Source organism: Natrix helvetica (assembly GCF_964273705.1).
Source record: "Natrix helvetica genome assembly, chromosome: 8".
Taxonomy (NCBI): Eukaryota; Metazoa; Chordata; class Lepidosauria; order Squamata; family Natricidae; genus Natrix; species Natrix helvetica.
In genome coordinates, this window is record NC_138559.1 from 10221561 (window position 1) to 10242783 (window position 21223).

At 43.6% G+C, this 21223-nt stretch overlaps 1 protein-coding gene across 1 annotated transcript in view; it reads right to left on the minus strand.

Moving 5' to 3' along the window:
- The window catches only part of LOXL2 (lysyl oxidase like 2), a 101883-nt gene that overhangs the window by 45304 nt on the left and 35356 nt on the right, over window positions 1-21223 (minus strand). The window contains exon 4 of the mRNA XM_081960760.1: window positions 8344-8555. Coding sequence (XP_081816886.1) covers window positions 8344-8555 — 212 coding nt within the window. The remainder of the gene's footprint in view (window positions 1-8343; window positions 8556-21223) is intronic.

Below are 21223 nucleotides of genomic sequence, written 5' to 3' on the forward strand. Positions count from 1 at the left end.
TTCTTCTTGATTAGTTTCCACCCATTGCTTCTTGTCCTGCCTTCAGGTGCTTTGGAGAATAGCTTCTCTTCTTTGTGGCAGCCCCTGGGATATTGGAAGACTGCTATCATGTCACCCCTAGTCCTTCTTTTCATTAAACTAGACATATCTTTTCTGCTGCTAGAACAGCATAGTAGACTGAGCTCAGGAAAACAGCAGAAAAGCAAACGACCAGATTTTCCAACTCGATTTCCCCCCCCTCCACTTTAACAAATTATCCTTCAAGCAGAAATAAAGAACAAATTTGGCAGCCAGGATCGGGATGAACTAAGCTGTTTACTTTAGCAAAAGGTCCCATCTGTGAATCATTTCTGCCTGCCCCCAACAAGAGGCTCTACAGCTTCACACGGGTGACCTCAGCACCTAAATGCTGTGGTTCCAGTTTTTTAAAAAAATGTAAACCCTCAGCTTGGCAGGAAAGTCTGCCTTATTTTCTTTTTTCATAGACTGCCTACAGAAGTATGAAGCCAGCTTATTGGAAGGGAGCCACAGCTGCAGACTGGCTTCCCAGCTGCAGCACCGCAATGTGACTGGAAGATCCCATTCGTGGGTAGAGCAATTTATGACGGCACAGTGTAGAAGGAGACCAGAGGGATGAGAGACAGATGAACAGGGCCTCTGAAGAGTCACATGTAAAAAGAACTCGGTCCGAGTGACTGGCGAAGACGTGAATGGAAGCTTTCCTTCCCTTGAGTATATCGGCAGTTCTGGACTTCTAACCACAATCATGCCCAACATTTCTGTTGCTAAGTGAGACTTTTGTTAAGTGAATCATGGCAACGAATCAAGGAGAGAAGCAACTTGGAACTAAGGAGAAATTTCCTGACATTGAGAGCTGTTAGGGATGTAACCCTAGGCTTGGTTTGGCAATGTATATAAGCTATGATTACTTTACTGTTACTTTAAGTGCTTAAGAGATGTAATTGGTTTGTTACCTCAAGCAGCTATAAGAGGGAGCCAGAATGGCTGTTAGCTCTCTGTTTTGTTAGACGATGGTCGGTGTATTGTGAGATATTGTGGTTTGTTATTTTGTGTGTTAGGCTGACTATTTTGATAACTGAATTACTGAACCGTGTATGACTTGGACTGTTAACCGGACTCTGAATACCTCTATATTTCTACATAATAAACTACTATATTTTATACTATTCAGTGTCTCTGTATGCTGGTTTGTGCGTGTTCTACCATATCACTCTCATTACGCTTCTCTGCATACTCGCTCTTCTAACGGGGAGCTTAATTACTTAACAAGGGCAATGAATCGGTGGAACGACTTGCTTCTAGAAGTTGTGAATGCTCCAACACTGGAAGTTTTTAAGAAGAGATTGGACAACCATTTGTCTGAAGTGGTGTAGGGTTTCCTGCCTAAGCAGGGGGTTGGACTAGAAGACCTCCAAGGTCCCTTCCAATTGTCCTGTCAAGTCCTGTCCTGTCCTGTCCTGTCCTATCCTATCCTATACTATCCTTTCCTATCCTATCCTATCCTATCCTATCCACTGAATGTGTTGTACTGTAAGCTTTATTACTCTTAGCCAGTACTATCGGTGGTTGAGTTGATTAACTGGAATTACAGAGTTTGTAGTCCAACTTATCCAGAAGGTGCCAACATTAAGGAAAGTAGAATTAAGTAATTAATTACTTTAATTAATTAACAATTAAGTTTTTAAGAAGAGATTGGACACCCATGTGCCTGAAATGGGATAGGGTTTCCTGCCTGAGCAGGGGGTTGGATTAGAAGACCTCAAGTTTTCTTCCAACTCTGTTATTCTGAATGTTGCTCCCATTTTATAACCTTTCTTGCCAGAGTGAATTTCAGTCATTAAGTTAGTAGCAGAGTCGTTAAGAAATTCTGACCTCCCCGTCGTCTTTGCTTGTCAGAAAGTTGCAAAAGGGGAATCCCACGACCCCAAGGACCTTGTAACCATCCTTAAAACATGTCGCTTGCCAATCATCTGAATCTTGAACATGTGACTATGGGGATGCTGCAATGGTCATTAAGTGTGAAAAGTGGTCATAAACAGAGGTGGGTTGCTCCCGATCCGGCACGGTTCAGCCGAACCGGTAGTGGAATTCAAGCCTGGGTCGCAGAAACGGCAGCCACCCAGCCCTGCCACGCCCCCAAACCGGTTCCCTCCCTGCTGCTGGGCCGCCGCCATTTTGGTTTTTAGTGGCTGCGCATGCGCAGTTCACTGTAAATTGTTCTGAGCATGCGCGAAGAACAATTTACATTGAACAGCGCACACTCGTGCTGCGAAGGGGTAGTGAAACCGGCAGCAACCCATCCCTGGTCATAAGTCACGTTTTTCAGTGCCGTTGGAACGTCAAAGAGCACTAAATGAACTGTTATAAGGATTACCTGTATATCAGGGGTGGGTTCCTGCCAGTTCTAACCTCTTCTATAGAAGAGGTTCCACAAATCTACAGTGCCGTTTAGAACCGGTTCCAGCTCCCTCCCCCCGCCCGTCTGCACATCATCAAGATGAAGAGCGAGAGGAGGAATTATGGGAGTTGAAGTCCACAAGTCTTAAAGCTGTCAAGTTTGAACACCCCTTGGGTGTTTTCTAAAGGGTTAGGGGTGCGAGGGTCTTGTAACTTGACAGCTTTAAGACTTGCACACTTCAATGCCAGAATTCCTGAGCCAACATGACTGGAGGAGGAATTCTGGGAGTTGAAGTACACAAGTCTTAAAGGTGTCAAGTTTGAGCACCTCTGGGTTTTTTTTTCTAAAGGGTTAGGGGTGCAAGGGTCTTGTAACTTGACAGTTTTAAGACTTGCACACTTCAATGCCAGAGTTCCTGAGTCAACATGACTGGAGGAGGAATTCTGGGAGTTGAAGTACACAAGTCTTAAAGGTGTCAAGTTTGAGCACCTCTGGGGTTTTTTTTCTAAAGGGTTAGGGGTGCAAGGGTCTTGTAACTTGACAGTTTTAAGACTTGCACACTTCAATGCCAGAATTCCTGAGGCAACATGACTGGAGGAGGAATTCTGGGAGTTGAAGTACACAAGTCTTAAAGGTGTCAAGTTTGAGCACCTCTGGGGTTTTTTTTCTAAAGGGTTAGGGGTGCAAGGGTCTTGTAACTTGACAGTTTTAAGACTTGCACACTTCAATGCCAGAGTTCCTGAGTCAACATGACTGGAGGAGGAATTCTGGGAGTTGAAGTCCACAAGTCTTAAAGCTGTCAAGTTTGAACACCCCTGTGGTTTTTTGGTTAGGGGTGCAAGGGTCTTGTAACTTGACAGCTTTAAGACTTGCATGCTTCAAATGCCAGAGTTTCTCAGCCAACATTTTGGTTGCTAAGCAAGAGTGTTGTTAAGTGAGTTTCGCCACATTTTACAAATTGGCCATGTCCACCCAATCACATGGCCGGCAAGCCATTCCCACAAAGCAGGCCACACCTACAGAAGAGGTTCTAAAAAAGTTTGAAACCCACCACTGCTGTATATGAATCTACAACAGCAAGTTTTTTAAAGAAAGAAAGGAGATGCTACTGGTTGACTTGCAACAGAAAGAAGCTTATAAATTCCTTTGCTGGGTTTTGAAACTGAGTAGCTTTGGATCAGCTGCTAAAGAAGGTGAGGGTGAAAATGTTGATTGTCCTTTTTTTGCTTTCAACGAGTGCTTTTTCTCTATCTTCTGCAGCACGCAACTGGAAAACTACAGAAGATTTTGTCCACATTACTCTGCAAGCAATACATAAAGTCGAAGAAACAAGACATGTATATCTTACAGGAGCTGACAATAACTAAGCCAGCTTGGCTGAACTCAAAAGTCTAAACATTGGCAGGTCTGGAAATCTGACAGCGGTAGCATAGCCTGAGAAATATAAATAGGTTGCAAAATGGAAATGGCAAACCACGTCATCAAGCAGGGAAGAAAACTTCAGAGCATTTTGGGAAGTTATGAGAAGTCAACTTATTTAAGGCTTTGACTTTCCCGGGAGCAAATAAATAGTTTGGTGCATACTTCCGGGATTAGGTAAAGGTAAAGGTTCCCCTCACACATATGTCTAGTCGTTCCTGACTCTAGGGGGCGGTGCTCATCTCCATTTCATAGCCAACGAGCCAGCACTGTCCCTGGTCATGGGGCCAGCAAGACTCAATGCTGAAGGTGCACGGAACGCTGTTACCTTCCCACCAAAGGTGGTCCCTATTTTTCTACTTGCATTTTTTACGTGCTTTCAAGCTGCTAGGTTGGCAGAAGCTGGGACAAGTAATGGGACCTCACTCCGTTATGCGGCACTAGGGATTCGAACTGCCGACTTTCTTATTGACAAGCTCAGCATCTTAGCCACTGAGCTTTACTCCTGGGATTATACAATAGCAATAGCACTTAGACTTATATACTGCTTCATAGTGCGGTACAGCCCTAAGCAGTTTATAGAGTCAGCCTATTGACCCCAACAATCTGGGTCCTCATTTTACCAACCTTGGAAGGATGGAAGGTTGAGTCAACCTTGAGCCAGTGAGAATTGAACTGTCGAACTGCTGGCTGCTGCAGTCAGCAGAATTAGTCTACAATACTGTATTATAACTACTGTGCCACAACAATGCAATGCGGATAATAGTTCATATAGTGACTGTTCAAAGTTACGACAGCATTGAAAAAAGTGATACAAGCATTTTTCATACTTTTGACCTTTGTAGCATCCCTGTGGTTAAGTGATCAAAATTTAGCCACTTGGCAACTGACTTATATTTATGGTGGTTGCAGTGTCCCGTGGTCTTGTGGTCACCTTTGGTGACCTTCTGACAAGCAAAGTCAATGGGGAAGCCAGATTCGCTTAACAACCGTGTTACTAACTTAACAACTGCAGTTCAACTTTTACTGAAGATCTTCCTCTTACCAAACTGTTTGCATCACTTGTATTACCGTATTTTCCAGAGTATAAGATACCCCAAGGTTTTGAAGAGGCAAATTTTAAAAAAGGTTTTGCACTCTGCAAACCTCCCCAAAACCGCCCCCCAAAAAGGGCATGGATAGCCTTTAGGAGGCTTATAGAGTGCTCCTAGGGGATGGGGTGGTGGTGGCAAAATTGCCCAAAAAACGGCCCGTTGTTTGCTCATCTCTGCCCTCCCCAGCCCCCAGGAGCACTCTGAAAGCCTCCTAAAAGCTATGCATGGCCATTTTGGTGAAGGGGGGTGAGGTTTCAGGAAGCCAAAAATGCTGTATTCAGTGTATAAGACACACCCAGATTTTCAGCCTCTTTTTTGAGGGAAAAAGGTGCGTCTTATACTCCAAAAAACACATCCAGATTTTCAGCCTCTTTTTTGAGGGAAAAAGGTGTGTCTTATAGTCTGAAAAATACGGTAGTTTGGATGAAGTGTACTTTAAAAGTGTTTGATCTTATTGGGACTAGATTAGAACTGTAACTATGACAGAAGGGGGAAGGGGACTCAATGCAACCTAAACAGCTTAATGTATAGAATAAGGGTTGAATGAAATTTTAATTATTTCAAATTCAGTATTATCCTGGCCCCCATCCATCTCTTTGGAAACATTCCTGGAAGGCCAAGTCTGGCTCTTACCACAAATAATGCTGTGTACTGGCCTTAGCAACAGTTGCTGAGATGCAATGCTCCGTTTTGGAAATATCTAAGAGATTTCATGTTGTTTCTGCTGGCCAGGTGAAAATTTCATTTGTCTAAATTGGGCTGTCTCGACATGATCCTCTGTGTGTGAGAATGGGGGAGTGCTGTGCAGATGGCCACTGTGGCACTGTGTGAGGATGGTGGGGCTGGCTGCGCTTAGGTGAAGGAGATAGCAACACACAAACCCAAACGCAGAAGAGCTGGAGATGGATGCCACCAGGTGGAGAAGGGTGCAGAGGTGACCCCTGTAGGTGGGACTGGTGCTGCAGGCATGTGTACATCAGGGGTGGTGTTCATTTTTTTTTACTACCGGCTCTGTGGGTGTGGCTTGGCTTGGTGGGCATGGCTTGGTGGGCATGGCTTGGTGGGCATGGCTTGGTGGGCGTGGCTTGGTGGGCGTGGCTTGGTGGGCATGGCAGGGAAAGGATACTGCAAAATCCCCATTTCCTCCCAATCAGCTGGGACTTGGGAGACAGAGAATAGATGGGGCGGGGCCAGCCAGAGGTGGCATTTACCGGTTATCCAAACTACTCAACATTTCCACTACTGAATGGTGTTACCTTCCCACCAAAGGTGGTTCCTATTTTTCTCCAGAACTGGTCAGAACCTGCTGAATCCCACCTCTGGTGTGCATACTTGCTTTGTATCAGGGGTGGGTTCCAGCTTTTGTTACTGCCGGTTCACTCAAGGACACACTTCGTGTGCAAGCATAGTAGTAAAAAAAAAAAGCTTCTGCACATGTGCAGAAGCAAAAAAACAAGATGGCGGCACCTACGATATGCCACTGATAGAACCAGTTCGGGGGCTTGGAGATGGGTTATAAGTCCTCCTCATGCAGCACACTCATAACTTCAAATAGTTGCAGAATGAGTGGACATTAACCTAAAATATAAAGTTTCCCTTCGCACATATGTGCTAGTCGTTCCTCACTCTAGGGGGCGGTGCTCATTTCCGTTTAAAAGTTGAAGAGCCAGCATTGTCCAAAGATGTCCCCCATGTGGCCGGCATGACCAAGCACCAAAGGTACATGGAATGGTGTTACCTTCCCACCAAAGGTGATTCCTATTTTTCTACTTGCATTTTTAACATGCTTTCAAACTGCTAGGTTGGCAGAAGCTGGGACAAGTAATGGGAGCTCACTCCGTTACGCGGCACTAGGGATTCGAACCGCTGAGCTGCCGACCATTCTGTTCGACAAGCTCAGCATCTTAGCTGCTGAGCCACCGCATCCCCGGGCATTAACCTATTGCAGGACTAACTGTATTTTTGGTGATGACCATTTAAGCCATCGCTTTTCCTTGTAAGCTTCTCTGGGAATTTGTTGAGTTGAAGAAAAGGAGATGAATGAATCACGTTGACAGGATGTTCCTACTTTTTCCTACTTTCAACTGACCAAAAATGACCCCACTGAAGAGAGGAAAGACTTAGTCACCAAGCCTGATGCCTGTTCCCTCAGGACAGGCAGCTGAGATTCAACTTACAGAGCAGATCACCAGATTTATTCCGAGTGAGCAGTTAAGCAGGCCATTCCACCCCACCAAAAGCAGCAACCAGCTCAAACAAATGTAAGCAGGGTGGAGACTAGAGATCCCAAGAAAGCCAGAACATTGGTACAGACATGCGATCGTTTCTCTCCCCACGTGTAAAACAAAACACACCAGGCCATCTGGAATCACTTCCCCACCAATGATTTATCAATATATTATACAAGAAAAACCCAGGATGGTCTTAAGAAATCCACTCTGATGCGGTTTTTAAGAATTCCATTCCATAAACCTCCTCCTTTCTCCACCCCCCCTTCATTTTAATTTCATCATTTTTCACTAACAAAGTATTTGAAACTAGGCCAATGAAATCCTGCAAAGAGGAGACACTAGAAAAAAAGAATCCTTCGTGGAAACTTGAAGAGCAAGCATGGAAAGCGGAAGACTTGGTACCTTCTTGTTCAATCTTTGGTCAGGGCAAACGGTTCAAATTAGGTTGCTCAAGAGAATATGCTTCACAGCTGTCCGAAGGCCTCTTTTTGTCAAAAACGATGAAGGAAATTAAGAGTTGAAGCCCTTCAGACGTTGACCACAAAACACACAGAAACTACCAGAATTTTTCCAACTCCTATTTGGAAAGGGCTGGTTCCAAATAGATCTGAATATGTACCATATTTTCCAGAGTATAAGACACATTCTCTTCCCCCCTAAAAGAAGGTGAAAATTTGGGTGCATCTTATACACTGAATTTAGCCCCACCTACCCGCCGGCCCCCACCCTTTGGCATCTCCCTCCCATCAATTTGCCTCCTTGAAGCAAACAGCAAACAGCCTGTTTCAGTTTCAGCTTCAGCATAGCCTCCGGATCCTATTTTTGGCCTCTGCATGCCCATTTTTGGCCTCCATGCACCCCGTTCTCCACCCATTCTGATCCCTGCTACCCAAAACAGATGGAAAATGAGGCCCGTAGAAGCAGCAATAGGCTATGGCAATCCATGCAGCCTGAAACAGCTGATCATTGGGAGGCCGAGCCAACCGAAAAATCAGCTGCTTGTGCTAATCAGGCTGTGCTAAAACTGAAACGGGTAGTTTGCTGTTTGCTGCAAGGAGGCAAATTGCTGGGAGGTAGAGGTAATTTTTTATACTTATACTTCGGAGCATCTTATACTCCAAAAAAGATGGTATTCTTGAAGTTTAAGACTGTAACTATCCCTTAGAAAAGTGCTTCTTACTTGTAGGCTCTGACATTGTATTTCTTCTCTGCTGGAAATCCAAACATGCCACAGACAACGCGGGAATTTTTGGCGGTCCAGTTTTTGTCGCAGATCTGTTTCCAAGTGCCATCTTCTTTGATCTCCACGTAACCCTCCGTTACAGGGATGCGTTTGCGAGAGGCTGAAAAGACGGCCCGTATTCGGACATCTTCTACTTTGATGTTTGTGTTCTAAGGAATGAAAGGAAGATAAAGAGTTTCTTTTTTAGGCACAGGCCAGTGGAAAAAGCCAGAGGGGAGACAAATATCCTTTAAACCAGGGTATCGAACCCAAGGCCCTGGGGATGGGACCAGCCCATGGGGTGCTTAGATCTGGCCCGTGGTGCCCCTGCCAGTGAAAACGGAAGTTTGGGAGGGCCACTTGCAGCCCTCAGAGGCTCCATTTTTGACCGTGATAGCCTTCTGCAGCCTTATGTCAGTGAAAATGGAGCTCGGGGGAATGTACGGGCTCCTTTTTTGCTGGCAGAGGCTGCAGGAGGCCCTTGTAGCTGAAAATGGAACTCAGGTGGGTCGTCCATGGCCTCCCTGAGCTCTGTTTTCACTGGCAGAGGGCTACAGGAGGCTGCTGCGGCCGAAAACAGAGCTGGCCACTCCCACTGGCCACTCTCCCTGGCCATCAAGGTCAAACACAAACCTGATGCAACCCTCAATGAAATTGAGTTTGACACCCCTGCTTTAAACCAGCCAGCCAGCCAGCCAGCCAACCCACCAACCAACTAACCAAACAGAAGTGGTATTCAGCAGGTTCTGACCAGTTCTAGAGTACTGGTAGCCGAAATTTTGAGTAGTTCAGAGAACCGGTAAATACCACCTTTGGCTGGCCCTACCCCCATCTATTCTCTGCCTCCCAAGTCCCAACTGAACAGGAGGAAATGGGGATTTTGTAGTAACCTTCTCCTGGAGTGGGGAGGGAATGGAGATTCTGTCACTCCCACCAAGCCACACCCACCGTGTCATGCCATACCACGCCACACCCACCAAGCCACACCCACAGAATTGGGAGTAAAATTTTTGGAATCCCACCACTGCAACCAACCCATCAACCAACTCCCGAAAAAATAGAGATGTGAAAAGCTGCACAGTATTGTGGCATAGCGCTTCATAGAAGTCACTAGATGTCTTTGAACAAATCACTTCCTCTCAACCCAACCTTCACTTCGCCATTTTTCCCGTTTGCATTTTATTGTAACACCTTTGCTTATTGTGAGTCGTTGAGAATCAAGTGACATAAATGTACAAATAAATAAATAAATCTAGAAGGAACCAAATATCACAGATGGACTCATCAAACCTGTGCGCTAAAATCAGTCAAATTCTTTCCAATAATGCCGGACAGAAAATTGGGGTCCTCCAAAGGTTTAACAATTTAAAACCAATTAACAGAGTTGCAAGGGACCTCGTGGGTCATCTAGTCCAACCCCCCCCCCCCGCCCAAGCAGGAGACTCTACACAATTTCTGACAAATGGCAGTCCAGTCTCTTCTTGAAAGCCTGCAGGGATGAAAACGTGGATCGTTGGATTCAGAGTCCAGAGTGCTTGCTAACCATTCCACTTGTTGAGTCATGACTTCAGTTGCCACAACTATCTTGGGAGTCATTGTTGAGCAACCTTTGAGGGTCACAACTCCCCATCCTTCACATTTTTGGTTTCATCTCGCTAGAGGCAGAAAAAATTTCATCCGTCATTCTCTAAGACTCCTGTGCTTTGCTTGGGAGAACAGCATGGAGTGCTGAAACGATGAGTGGAGATGAGTCACAAAAAGCGAGGTATTTCCATATTCCTGCCTACGTGAGATTTCCAGAATAGCCTATCCCACAGGGTTTTCTTTCAGGGAAAACTGAGCAGACTCGGAAAAAAATGCTCTTTGCTACATCAATAAGTAGCTAAAAAGGGAACTAATTCCAGAGAAAGCTTATGTACATTTTTTTAAAAAAAAGCTGCTTCTTTGTCTCTGTCACTCAACAAATTCGTGTTTCTATTTCATGACCTCAGGACTGTGGAATTTTTCTCTTCCCATTTATAAATGCAATACCTCCAAAGGGAAAAAGGGTTTAAAATGCTTATTATAGACTATCTTTATTTATATATAAAACATTTCAACCAAACCTGGTACACAGATGACTTAATCTCTGGGATGAGTGTGTGTTCTGTTAAGATACAGCCTGTTGTGCCTTAAAATGGCTTCTACTGTACTGCCGTAAAATGGCTTCTACTGTACTGCCGTAAAATGGCTTCTACTGTACTGCCGTAAAATGGCTTCTATTGTACAGTGCAGTGGAGTTGCCATGGTAATGGCTTCACAGTACTCCACAAGGGGGCTCCCTCTGGTAAGGGGGAAAATCCAAAATTAGAAATTACGTTTGATCCGGACATTTCCCCCCTGTAAATAAATACCTGGGCAACGCTGGGTTATCAACTAGTTATCATTATTTCCTACATATAGTTGCTATCTTAATAATTTATTTCCTGATTTATTGACAAATTTTGGCTATTTCTGGTATACGGTATATAACGAAGATCATTTTAGAATCAGCGTTACCCTATGAGAGATTTACTATCTAAAATTATGCAACTCCAGCCATCCGCTATAATCTTTCTCTGTGTGTAGCATATGGATTTTGCAGCCTGGGAGGGCTACTGTTCTGCTTGGACAAGCCAACATATGGAGTGAGAAAAAGCCAAGGAAAAACACAACTCAGTTTGGGTGTCGAAGAGCAGCTGTTGCATCATGAGGTCTGAGGAGCTGACTTGGCTGCTCTCCAGGCCTGGTGTAGGGAGATTTGGAGTCAGTAGTCCCATTGGTGCAGTGAGATACCTAAGTATTGGGGACCTGAGCCAGGGGAGACATGCTTTTCTCACTGGGATGTGCTCCAAAACTTGGGGGGGGGGGAGAGAGAGAGAGAGAGAGAGAGAGAGAGAGAGAGAGAGAGAGAGAGAGAGAGAGAGAGAGAGAGAGAGAGAGAGAGAGAGAGAGAGAGAGAGAGAGAGAGAGAGAGAGAGAGCGAGCAAGAAGGAGCAGGGGAAGGAGAGTAGAGTACATTTTTGTGGCTGGAGTGAACGGACAAGCTGGAGAGAAGTTGGACAGTAAAGTGAAGTGAATTGTGTATTGCAACACATACTCACTGCAGCTAGGATTGCTTTCGCACAAAACTGGGAAAAAAATCAATACACCCACAGATGAAGCAATAATTAGAAAAGTACTCAAATGTGCAGAGATGGACAAAATGACAATAGAACTAAAAGAAAGAGAAGAATCGGATTTCTATAAAATATGGAATAGAATTTAAGTGGCTAGAAAACAGAAAATAGAGAATGTAAATATAATGGTAATATAAATAATTAATATTATTGTAAGTGTTAGTACTGCCGTTGTTATATTACAGGATGAGGTAAAAGCAATAGGAAGGCAATGCAGAATGGAGAACTATAAAGGCTAAACAGGAAAGCCGATACAGAAGGCGGTATAATTACTTTATATTGTTGTGTATGTTTTGTGTTTTGCTTTTTCTTGTTGTGTTTTTCTTTCTGTTCTTAAAGATTAAAACGTTCAATAAAAACTATTAAAGAATTGTGTATTGCAAGTGTCGGTTCCTGCTTGAGGACAGGAGAAGAACGGCTTCCATGGAAGAAGGGAAGATCCAGAGGGACAAACTCCACCCAAGCCCAGAGAGGGGAAAGAGACCTTTGCCCAAGATCCTGGAGAGGATGGAGAGAATCAACTGCTTGTACAGAATAGGTGACTGAAGAGAGTGGAAGAAAACTGGGCAGCAGACCCTTCCACCAATGGAGAAGAAGGTGAGTGGCTGCAAACTCAGATGGACTTATATCTAAAGGTGAAGGTTTCCACTGTCCAATCATGTCCAACTCTACACCATGGTGCTCATCTCCATTTCTTAGCTGAGGGAGCCAGCATTGTCTGAAGATGCTTCTGTGGTCACGTGGCCAGTATCAGAAGTGGTATTCAGTCGGTTTGGACCATTTCACCCAAACCAATAGCGGAAATGGTGGATGGGCCTGCCCATCCACCCGGGCTTTTAGGCACGTTTTTGAGGCCAGGCACATGTGTGGAAGGTGCGCACATGAGCAAAACACACGTGCAGAAGACCAGGCGCATGTGTGGAAGGGCCACCCGTGAACCAGTGGTAACAAAGTGTGAAACCCACTGTTGGTCAGCATGACTATACACTGAGGCATACAGAACCTTGTTACCTTCCCACCGAAGTGGTACCTATTTATCTACTCGCATTTGCATGCTTTAGGTTGACAGGAGCTGGGCAAGGAGCTGAGCCCACCCTGTTGCCATCCTTGAATCCAGGCTGTCAACAGACAAGCTCAGCATCTTTAACCAATGAGCCATAAGCCCCCACCGGAAATATATCTACTGAGCTTTTATAGTTGACTCCAGATCTCCTAATCCCTGGTTCAACAATTCAGCCACAATACTTCACTGCTTCTCTGCTTGAAGCCACAATGCAGAGATATTTGGACCATTACTATGTTTACTGCAGTGGGGAAAACAAGATTTCACATAACATCCTTTTCTGCTTTTTTCCAATTCTCAAGATTTTTTACAGTGACTCATATATATATATTTTCTCATGGGGTATTTCCAGAGGTCGGGCAATAACCTCATTGTTTAAGGTTCCCAGCATAGATATTGTATAATTGACAGATAGATTTTCTAATAATAGTGCATGGAATTGGGGAATGGAGGAATTGGAAGGAAAAAAAATGAAATTTAGGAGGAAAAGATAACTTCTCACCGTAACAAGATTATCCCACTGACTTGGGATATGAGTGGGGAGGGGGGGGGATTCAAAAATGTTAGTAACTGGTTCTCTACCCAGTTGCTGGGTGGGCGTGGCTTACTTGGCCTCTTGCACCATATTGGGGGGAGGTATTCGCTCTCCCCAGCTTCCGGAGGCTTTCCTGGAGCCTCCAGAAGGGTGAAAATGGCATCCCCAGGGCTCCGGAGGCTGGAAACAGGCTCATTTCTGAACTTCCGGTAGGCCCATTTTTTACCCTCCCAGAGCTTGCGCGCAGGCCCTGCACTTACCTGGCATAATGAACAGGATGCATGGAGACTCCTGGGAGGGCAAGGGAGGGTGGGCGGGGCCAGCCAATCCTTGCAACAACCAGTTCAGGGAACCGGATGTAAAATTAACATACGATTCGCCCAAATCAGTGCGAGCTGAATCCCACCCCTGGATACGAATTGCCTATATGTTCCCACCACATTGTGTAAGCTACTACTAACACATTTGGCAACCGATAACTCTTTATGGTATTTTTACTGATACCATGCCTGAAAGGTTGGTGATTTGCGGATTTCTAAATGACTAAGGCATGGGTTATGGGAATAAGAGATATTTGCTATAATGTTATCGGGGATGAAGAGTTATTAAGTTTATTTATACTTGGGATGAGGATAGAAAGTCACTTTTTAAATATTTCTTTTCCTTTTCTTTGCACCTTTTGTTCTTTCTACTGCTCAGTTTTCCCTGAGTTTATTTTGTATGTGCTTTCATTATTGTAATTACAATTTCCAATAAAAAACATTTTAAGGAAGGTATTTCAAACTTCTAATGAATTTTGTCAGCTCCATGAATTTTAGCAGAAAATCCAATTTAAGACTGCATCCCCTTTTCTCCTTTGCAGCTTCATAACCTGGGATTTGTACCCCTTGAAGTAATAGTCTCTATCTCTTTGTGTAGTGTTACGTAGACTAAAGTGTGAATACTTAACCCTGAACAAAAACTTTTAACATCAAAAGAACAGTCAAACAACATGTAGCCTAATTCTGAGACAACATGAAAGGAAGCAATGGAAAAACCATTTCCCTCTCTGATGTCATCAGTAACTGAGTTTTTACTGGAAGTCTCACATTTATTAAGAATAATTTCCATGAATTATTCTGAATTTATAGTTTGCATTAAGTAATAATCTTTGGTTTATTAGTTCCATTTTACAATATAGTGTGAACCAGCCATTTGTCAAGCAAGGTTTATGGCTTAGTATATTTTGCAAAAGAAGCCAAAGCTGGTTTATTCCACAAACCACAATTAAACCAAATGCTGATTACTGCAAGATGTGACTCCTGCTAGCTTCTGACCTTGGCTGACTGAACAAAAACTCTCGGATTGAATAAAAAGCGATGGCTGACTCAGTTGGCAGTAAATTGTTTCTCTTCCAGTGCAAGATTCAATTAAAAATGTGGCTCAAAAGTTCTAGTTGAAAAGGACATTCCTTTCCAACTGTGAGAAAGAAACGTGGGTGACCTATTCAGATGTTGGCTACAATGCACAGAACATGCAAGATTAAAAGCAAAGCAAATATACTTTTTCCCTTGAAGTATAACATTTTCTTTGGGCAAATCTGGGTAATCAGCAATTGAGCACAGTATTTTTTTTCTTTTTCTTATCTAACCCTTTTTCCTTCTGTGTTTATCTTACCAGTATCTTTCTATTTGAAGGAGAGAGAGAGAGAGAGAGAGAGAGAGAGAGAGAGAGAGAGAGAGAGAGAGAAACAGAAGAGAGAGAAAGAGAGAGAGGGAGAATGAGAATGAGAGAGAGAGAGAGAGAGAGAAAGAGAAAGAGAGAGAGAGAAAGAGAGAGAGGGAGAATAAGAGAGAGAGAGAGAGAGAGAGAGAGAGAATAAGAGAGAGAGAGAGAGAGAGAGAGAGAGAGAGAGAGAGAGAGAGAGAGAGAGAGAGAGAGATTTCATGAGCTACTTTTTCTCTTAATCCAAAATTTCTCAGCCAGTTGTATGGAGAAATTGGGAAACCTTCCCTAAATATGAGGGGAGAACAAATATGAAGTCATTCTTTGATCAAGTATGCTAAGACAAATAAACTGATCATGACAACAAAGCATGTTTTTCTGTCCAAGATTGGAACAGTCTCTTTGGCGTGCGGTGACTAAATACTGTTTTGCACTATTCTGCATTATTTACATTCAAATGGCAGAGGACTCATTTATCTCTTGATTTTGGTTTATGGAAAGTTTGTCCCTACCGCAGTCAACAATACTTTAAACCTCAGATAGCTCTCAGTTGTTATTTTATGTTTACAGAAGTGACAATTATTATCAACAGAATTACACAATATTTAAGTCTGCAAAATTCAGAAGAATGCCTCTGAACCTATAAATATCCTCAGAAAATGGTGGTTGGATCCAAACTTTTGATGGTATAATTGGTGGGACGTAAGATATAAAAGTTTGATAGCTACTTGGGTTTCATCCCAAGCTTGGCCACAAAACATCCACTGTTTCCTTGTCTATTTTTCCAAATACATTTTTTTCTTCTTCTGAAATCCTGGGATCTCCCCATTCCTTTTAATAGAATTAGAAAGCATGTTTCAGGAGAGCTTCTCAGATTTCCTACCAGCTGTGAGTTAAAACAATCACTGAATTTTGAGGCACTGCCAAGCCTTTAGGAAGTCTGAGTAATAATAAAAAAGGCATCATTAACAGGCATTTGAGCTGAAAAACTCATAATATATAAAGAAAAAGTAGTTATTTCCCCCCCACCGACAGTGGGCAAATGGAAAAGTGAGTTGGGTAGAAAGCCAAATGAAATAAAAGATAATCAGACACTGTTTTAGACATGTCATGAGCTCATGGCAATCTGGAAATGTTGTGGTAAATTCCCCGATTTAAAAAACCACAACACAATGGTCTCAAATATAAGAAAAAAGAAAAGACTTCAATTCAGTTCCATATGACCATATCACTGGAGTTTCCTTGGCAACTATCGATTGCCTTCTCCTACTTCTTAACCTATTGCCTTCTTCTGTGGGCGTGGCTTGGTGGGCGTGGTTATGTGGTCATGTGACATGGACTTGGTTCGGCATGCAAAACATTTTGTGTGCCCGCGCTTGCTTTGCTTGCGCGCACGCCAAACGCACGCTCCACATCCGTGCGCATTTGCCCCCAAAAAGTTCTGCACATGCGCACAATGTTAGAAAAGGAAAAATAAATATATTTTTTTGCAATGAAGATTGTTTTGCGCCTGCGCAGAATAGAAAATCAAGATGGTGCCGCCGCCGATAGAACCGATTTGGGGGCGTGGCAAGCCGAGTTACGACCTACTCGGCTGAATCGGTCCGGACTGTTAGGAACCCACCTCTGGTGGGCGTGGCTATGTGATCATGTGACTGTGGGCATGGCCAGGTTGTCATGTGACTGGGTGGGTGTGGCCAATTTAGCAGTCCATTTTGCCAGGGAACAGGGGGTTGGACAAGATGATCTCTGAGGTGCCTTCCAGCCCTGGATTGCTGTGTTGTCTCTAAGTTTTGTTTTAAATCCCCCCGAATAACTTTTAGCTTTAGAATTTCATGGTCTTCTGCTAATCAATCTGTTTAGATATCAGGGATCAGGAACACTTGGCAAGGATCTATTGCTTGCTGTAATCTGTCAAATATTAGGATTCATTTGACAAGTAGTTTATAATACAAAATGTGCTATGACTATTTCTTCACTAATGACATCACTAAAATGACATAACGCCTGTATTCATTATTTTAACTTTGACACAAGAGCAGTTGATGCCTTCAGAAATGGTTTAGGTGTGGAAAGGATCACAGGCGGCTAGAAAAAGCTTATTATTAAACAGTTAGCTCGTATGGATTTGATCCAGAGTTAGTTATAATCAGACTATAGTTTTTGTCCTCAAGAGGATGCATTTAAGCTTGATTCAGACTGGACAATCTTTGTTTGAAAAAGCAGATATCAACATAACTTCAGATAACTTATGAGGTTCATAAATATATTGTGATATTGACTATATTGTTAACGGATTAGATACCTTGCTTTTGAATTAGATGATTTAATATTTTAACTGTTCTAATGCTTTCTTTGTGTTTTTATTGTTTTAACCTGTTTTTAACATTTTAATTATGATATAGGTTTGAATTGTGAACTGCCCAGAGTCATTTGCTGAGATTGGCAATCAATCCATCAAACAAACAAATCAAACTTATTTCACTTGAAAAACTTATCTTCCCTAATGTTTGCTGTCACATTTCAATAATACACTGATTTCAGTTACACTTGTAATACAGATAGTCCTTGAATTATGACCAACACTTCTATTGCTAAAGGAGACATTTGTTAAGTGAGTTTTGCTCCATTTTATGACCCTTTTTGCCACAGTTCTTAATTGAATCACTGCAGTTGTTAAATTTAGTAACATGGTTGTTAAGTGGATCTGGTTTCCCCCTTCACTTGCTTGTCAGAAGGTTACAAAAGGTAAAAATTTGACCCCAGGAAGTCATAAATATGAATCAACTGCCCACATGCCCATGGAGATTCTGCAACGGTTATAAGTGTGAAAAATGATGAGAAGACACTTGTTCAATGTTATTGTAATTTTGAACGGTCACTAAATTAACTGCTATAAGTCAATACACTACCTGTATTGTACCATTTTTAAAAACTTAATCTATCAAACAAATACCAAGGTCCAAAATATCAGCCTTGCAGCAGAAATAGTTATCTTGAATTACTGGCCCTCTTCAAAAGGTTAAGTATGCAGTAAGCACTGACTCTGATCCAGCAGGATAACTGCTCAAACTTTGTTTGGCCCTGTTCCTCAAATTCTAATTCTTAGCCAACTGTTCATTAAGAAGAACTCATTCCTGGCCAGGAAGTTGTATATAGAGATGCTGAGGTCAGGCTTCCTTTGAAATAAAACATATTTTCTGCACTGAACTAAAATAAATAATGTTGAGACTCTGGAGAAAGTACAGAGAAGAGCAACCAGGATGATTAGGGGACTGGAGGCTAAAACATACAATGAACGGTTGCAGGAACTGGGCATGGCTAGTCTAGTGAAGAGATGGACCAAGGGAGACATGATAGCAATCTTCCAATATTTGAGGGACTGCCACAGAGAGGAGGGGGGTCAAGCTATTCTCCAAAGAACCTAAAGGCCAGACAAGGAACAATGGATGGAAATTGAACAAGGAAAGATTCAACCTAGAAATAAGGAGGAACTTTCTGACAGTGAGAACAATCAACCCATGGAACAGAAGTTGCCTTCGGAAGTTGTGGGAGCTTCATCACTTGAGACATTCAAGAAGAGGCTGGACTGCCAACCCACCACCCAACCAGGAGACCCCAGACCATTTGTCAGAAATGGTCTGGGGTCTCCTGGTTGGGTGGTGGGTTGGACTAGATACCTACAAGGTCCCTTCCAACTCTGGTAATCTGTTAATATTCTCGAGCTCTCTCCTTCAGATCATTTTCTGACCCTTTTCCAATTTCCCCACACTTCTCTTTTTCTCTTTGGGAAAACAGCCCATCCTTCTTTTAAAACTCTCCCACAAGCCACAATCTAGTTTTCCTTCCAGAAGCTGAAGCATCCAGGGAATGCACTAGCATGTACTCTCAATATGTACAGTCTCAGATGAGACAGACGTGGCCCCTTAAAAGTGCATCTGTTTGAAAGCTCCGACATTGGTCAGAGTAGAGATCATAATCTTTGGACACAGAATTCCTTTCTTCTTTTTGACGCATTCTCTGCACGCATGGCATTTTTTTTTTTCTGGCAGTACCTTTGGCACCAGGAATGCTAAACATTTGAGTTTGGGGGAAGGACAGGGGGATTCTGGGAATTCCTCAAGCAGTTTACAGTGACACTGCATTTGCTAATCCAACTCATAACTATTATCTCAAAGGTGCTTTTTCAGCAGGTAACTGGACTTTCTTGTTTTTTCTTGGAAGATGTTTCGCTTTTCATCCAAGAAGCTTCTTGAATTCTGACTGGATGGTGGAGAATGGAAGGATTTATGTTCCTTGCAGACAGCTGGTTAAAAAGGATGCGAAATGACCAGCTGTCTGCAAGGAATATACATCCTTCCATTCCCCACTATCCTGTCAGAGCTGAAGAAGCTTCTTGGATGAGAAGCGAAAATGTCTTCAAAAGAAAAACAAGAAAGGCCAGTTGCCTCCTGAAAAAGCCCCTTTGGGACAACCGTGACCTGGAGAATCTCCACAGACTTTTAACTCATAACTATTGTCCTAACCAAGCTCTGCTATGGGGCTGCACTCTTTGGTGGCGCAGCTTGCACAGCCAACCCAACCTCCAATCTTCAGAAGTGAACCAAGCACAAGGACTATGAAAGAGCAAGGCTTCCTCATCAGAAGACCAAGTACTTTGGCCCACTGAAGCTAGACATCCAAAATATTGGGCACTCCTGAGGCCACAAACACAATAAACCACCTTTATTGGGACAAGAGATCATTAGATTGACCAGGGGTCCATCAGGACATTGCTTATGTCTTTAAAGCCTAGCCTTAGTTCATTGCAATACAAAACAAGAGAGATGGAAAGGACCTTGGAAGTCTTCTAGTCCAGAGATCTCCAACCTTGGCAACTTTAAGACTTGTCAACTTCAACTCCCAGAATTCCTAAGCCAGCAAACTCAGCCAGCAAAGCAAAGCAAAGCTGGCTGAGGAATTATGGGAGTTGAGTCCACAAGTCTTAAAGTTGCCAAGGTTGGAGACCCCTGGACTAGAAGACCTCCAAGGTCCTTTCCATCTCTCTTGTTCTGCATTGCAAGGAACTAAGGCTAGACTTTAAAGACATAAGGTTGGAGACCTCTGGACTAGTCCACCCTCTGCTCAGTCAGGAGACCCTACACCATTCCAGACAAATGATTCTCCAATCTCTTCTTTAAAACCTCCAGTGATGGAGCACCCACACCTTCCGGAGGCTATCAAAGGTCCATAACTTCTCAGTTCAGCTGGTGAGGACCAACGGAATGTATCATGCACATTCCAACAGCCTAGCAGTCTAAAAGGAAACATTCTCGGCATGTGAGGCCCCAGACAAATGCAAACATGGCAGGAAGCAAAGCTGTGAAAAGAAGGGGAATGCCAGTAGCAGTCAGCTGTTCAAACGAAAGATTATGAATAAGGGATCTATGCACAACAGAGAGACGTATAAAGACACAGTCTATAGATTAGGGAAAGTCTAGTCCACATTGGGGCAACGTTCTGTTCGGTTCATATTACCCAACGCATCATTAAAAACAATCTGCAATTTGAATGGTTTAGAGTTTCTCCTTCAAATTCCAAAAGATTTGTGGGCCCTATCTGGCGGATTTCCCCTCATCAGAAGCTCTACAGCAGTGGTGGGTTCCTCCTGGTTCGGACCGGTTTGGCGGCCTTGGTCGCTGGGACCAGCAGCAACCCAGGCGTGTCACGCCCCTGAACCGGTTCTCTGGGTGGCCTCATAGGGGCCGCTATCTTGTTTTTCTCTTCTGCACTTGCGCGGAACAATTTTTATTGCATTGCGCATGTACGCGCAGCGTGCCCATGAGCAAACCGGCAGTAGTGCCTGCCAGAACCCACCCCTGCTCTGCAGGATTCATAATGGACATGTTCATTAAGATAAGACAGCACCTATGGCAGAGGTGGCAAACTCAAGGCCCGTGGGCTGGATCTGGCCCACAATGTGGTCGGATCTAGCTCACGGGGGCATCCTGGAAAATCTAAGGGGCTGGCCTGCTTTGCTTCGGCCCAGTCTACCCAATGTAAAGAGGAAACATGCCGGCAGTTTGGGGAGTGATGTCAAGCTGGCCACGCCCACCCAGTTGGCCATGCCCACCCAGTTGGCCATGCACGCCCAGCCCCCTGAGGTCAACCACAGCCTTGATGTGGCCCCTCAACGGAATTGAGCTTGACCCTCCCTGGGGTGGTTTAAATTTTGACAGATCAACATATGGATTTGTCTTCTACTGAATTAAAGAACTGGCCAGCTTGGTTCAGTGCTGTCCCTGCTTAGACTGACAGTGACTGAGATGGATCAAAAACAAAAGACCTCCAGAAGATTGA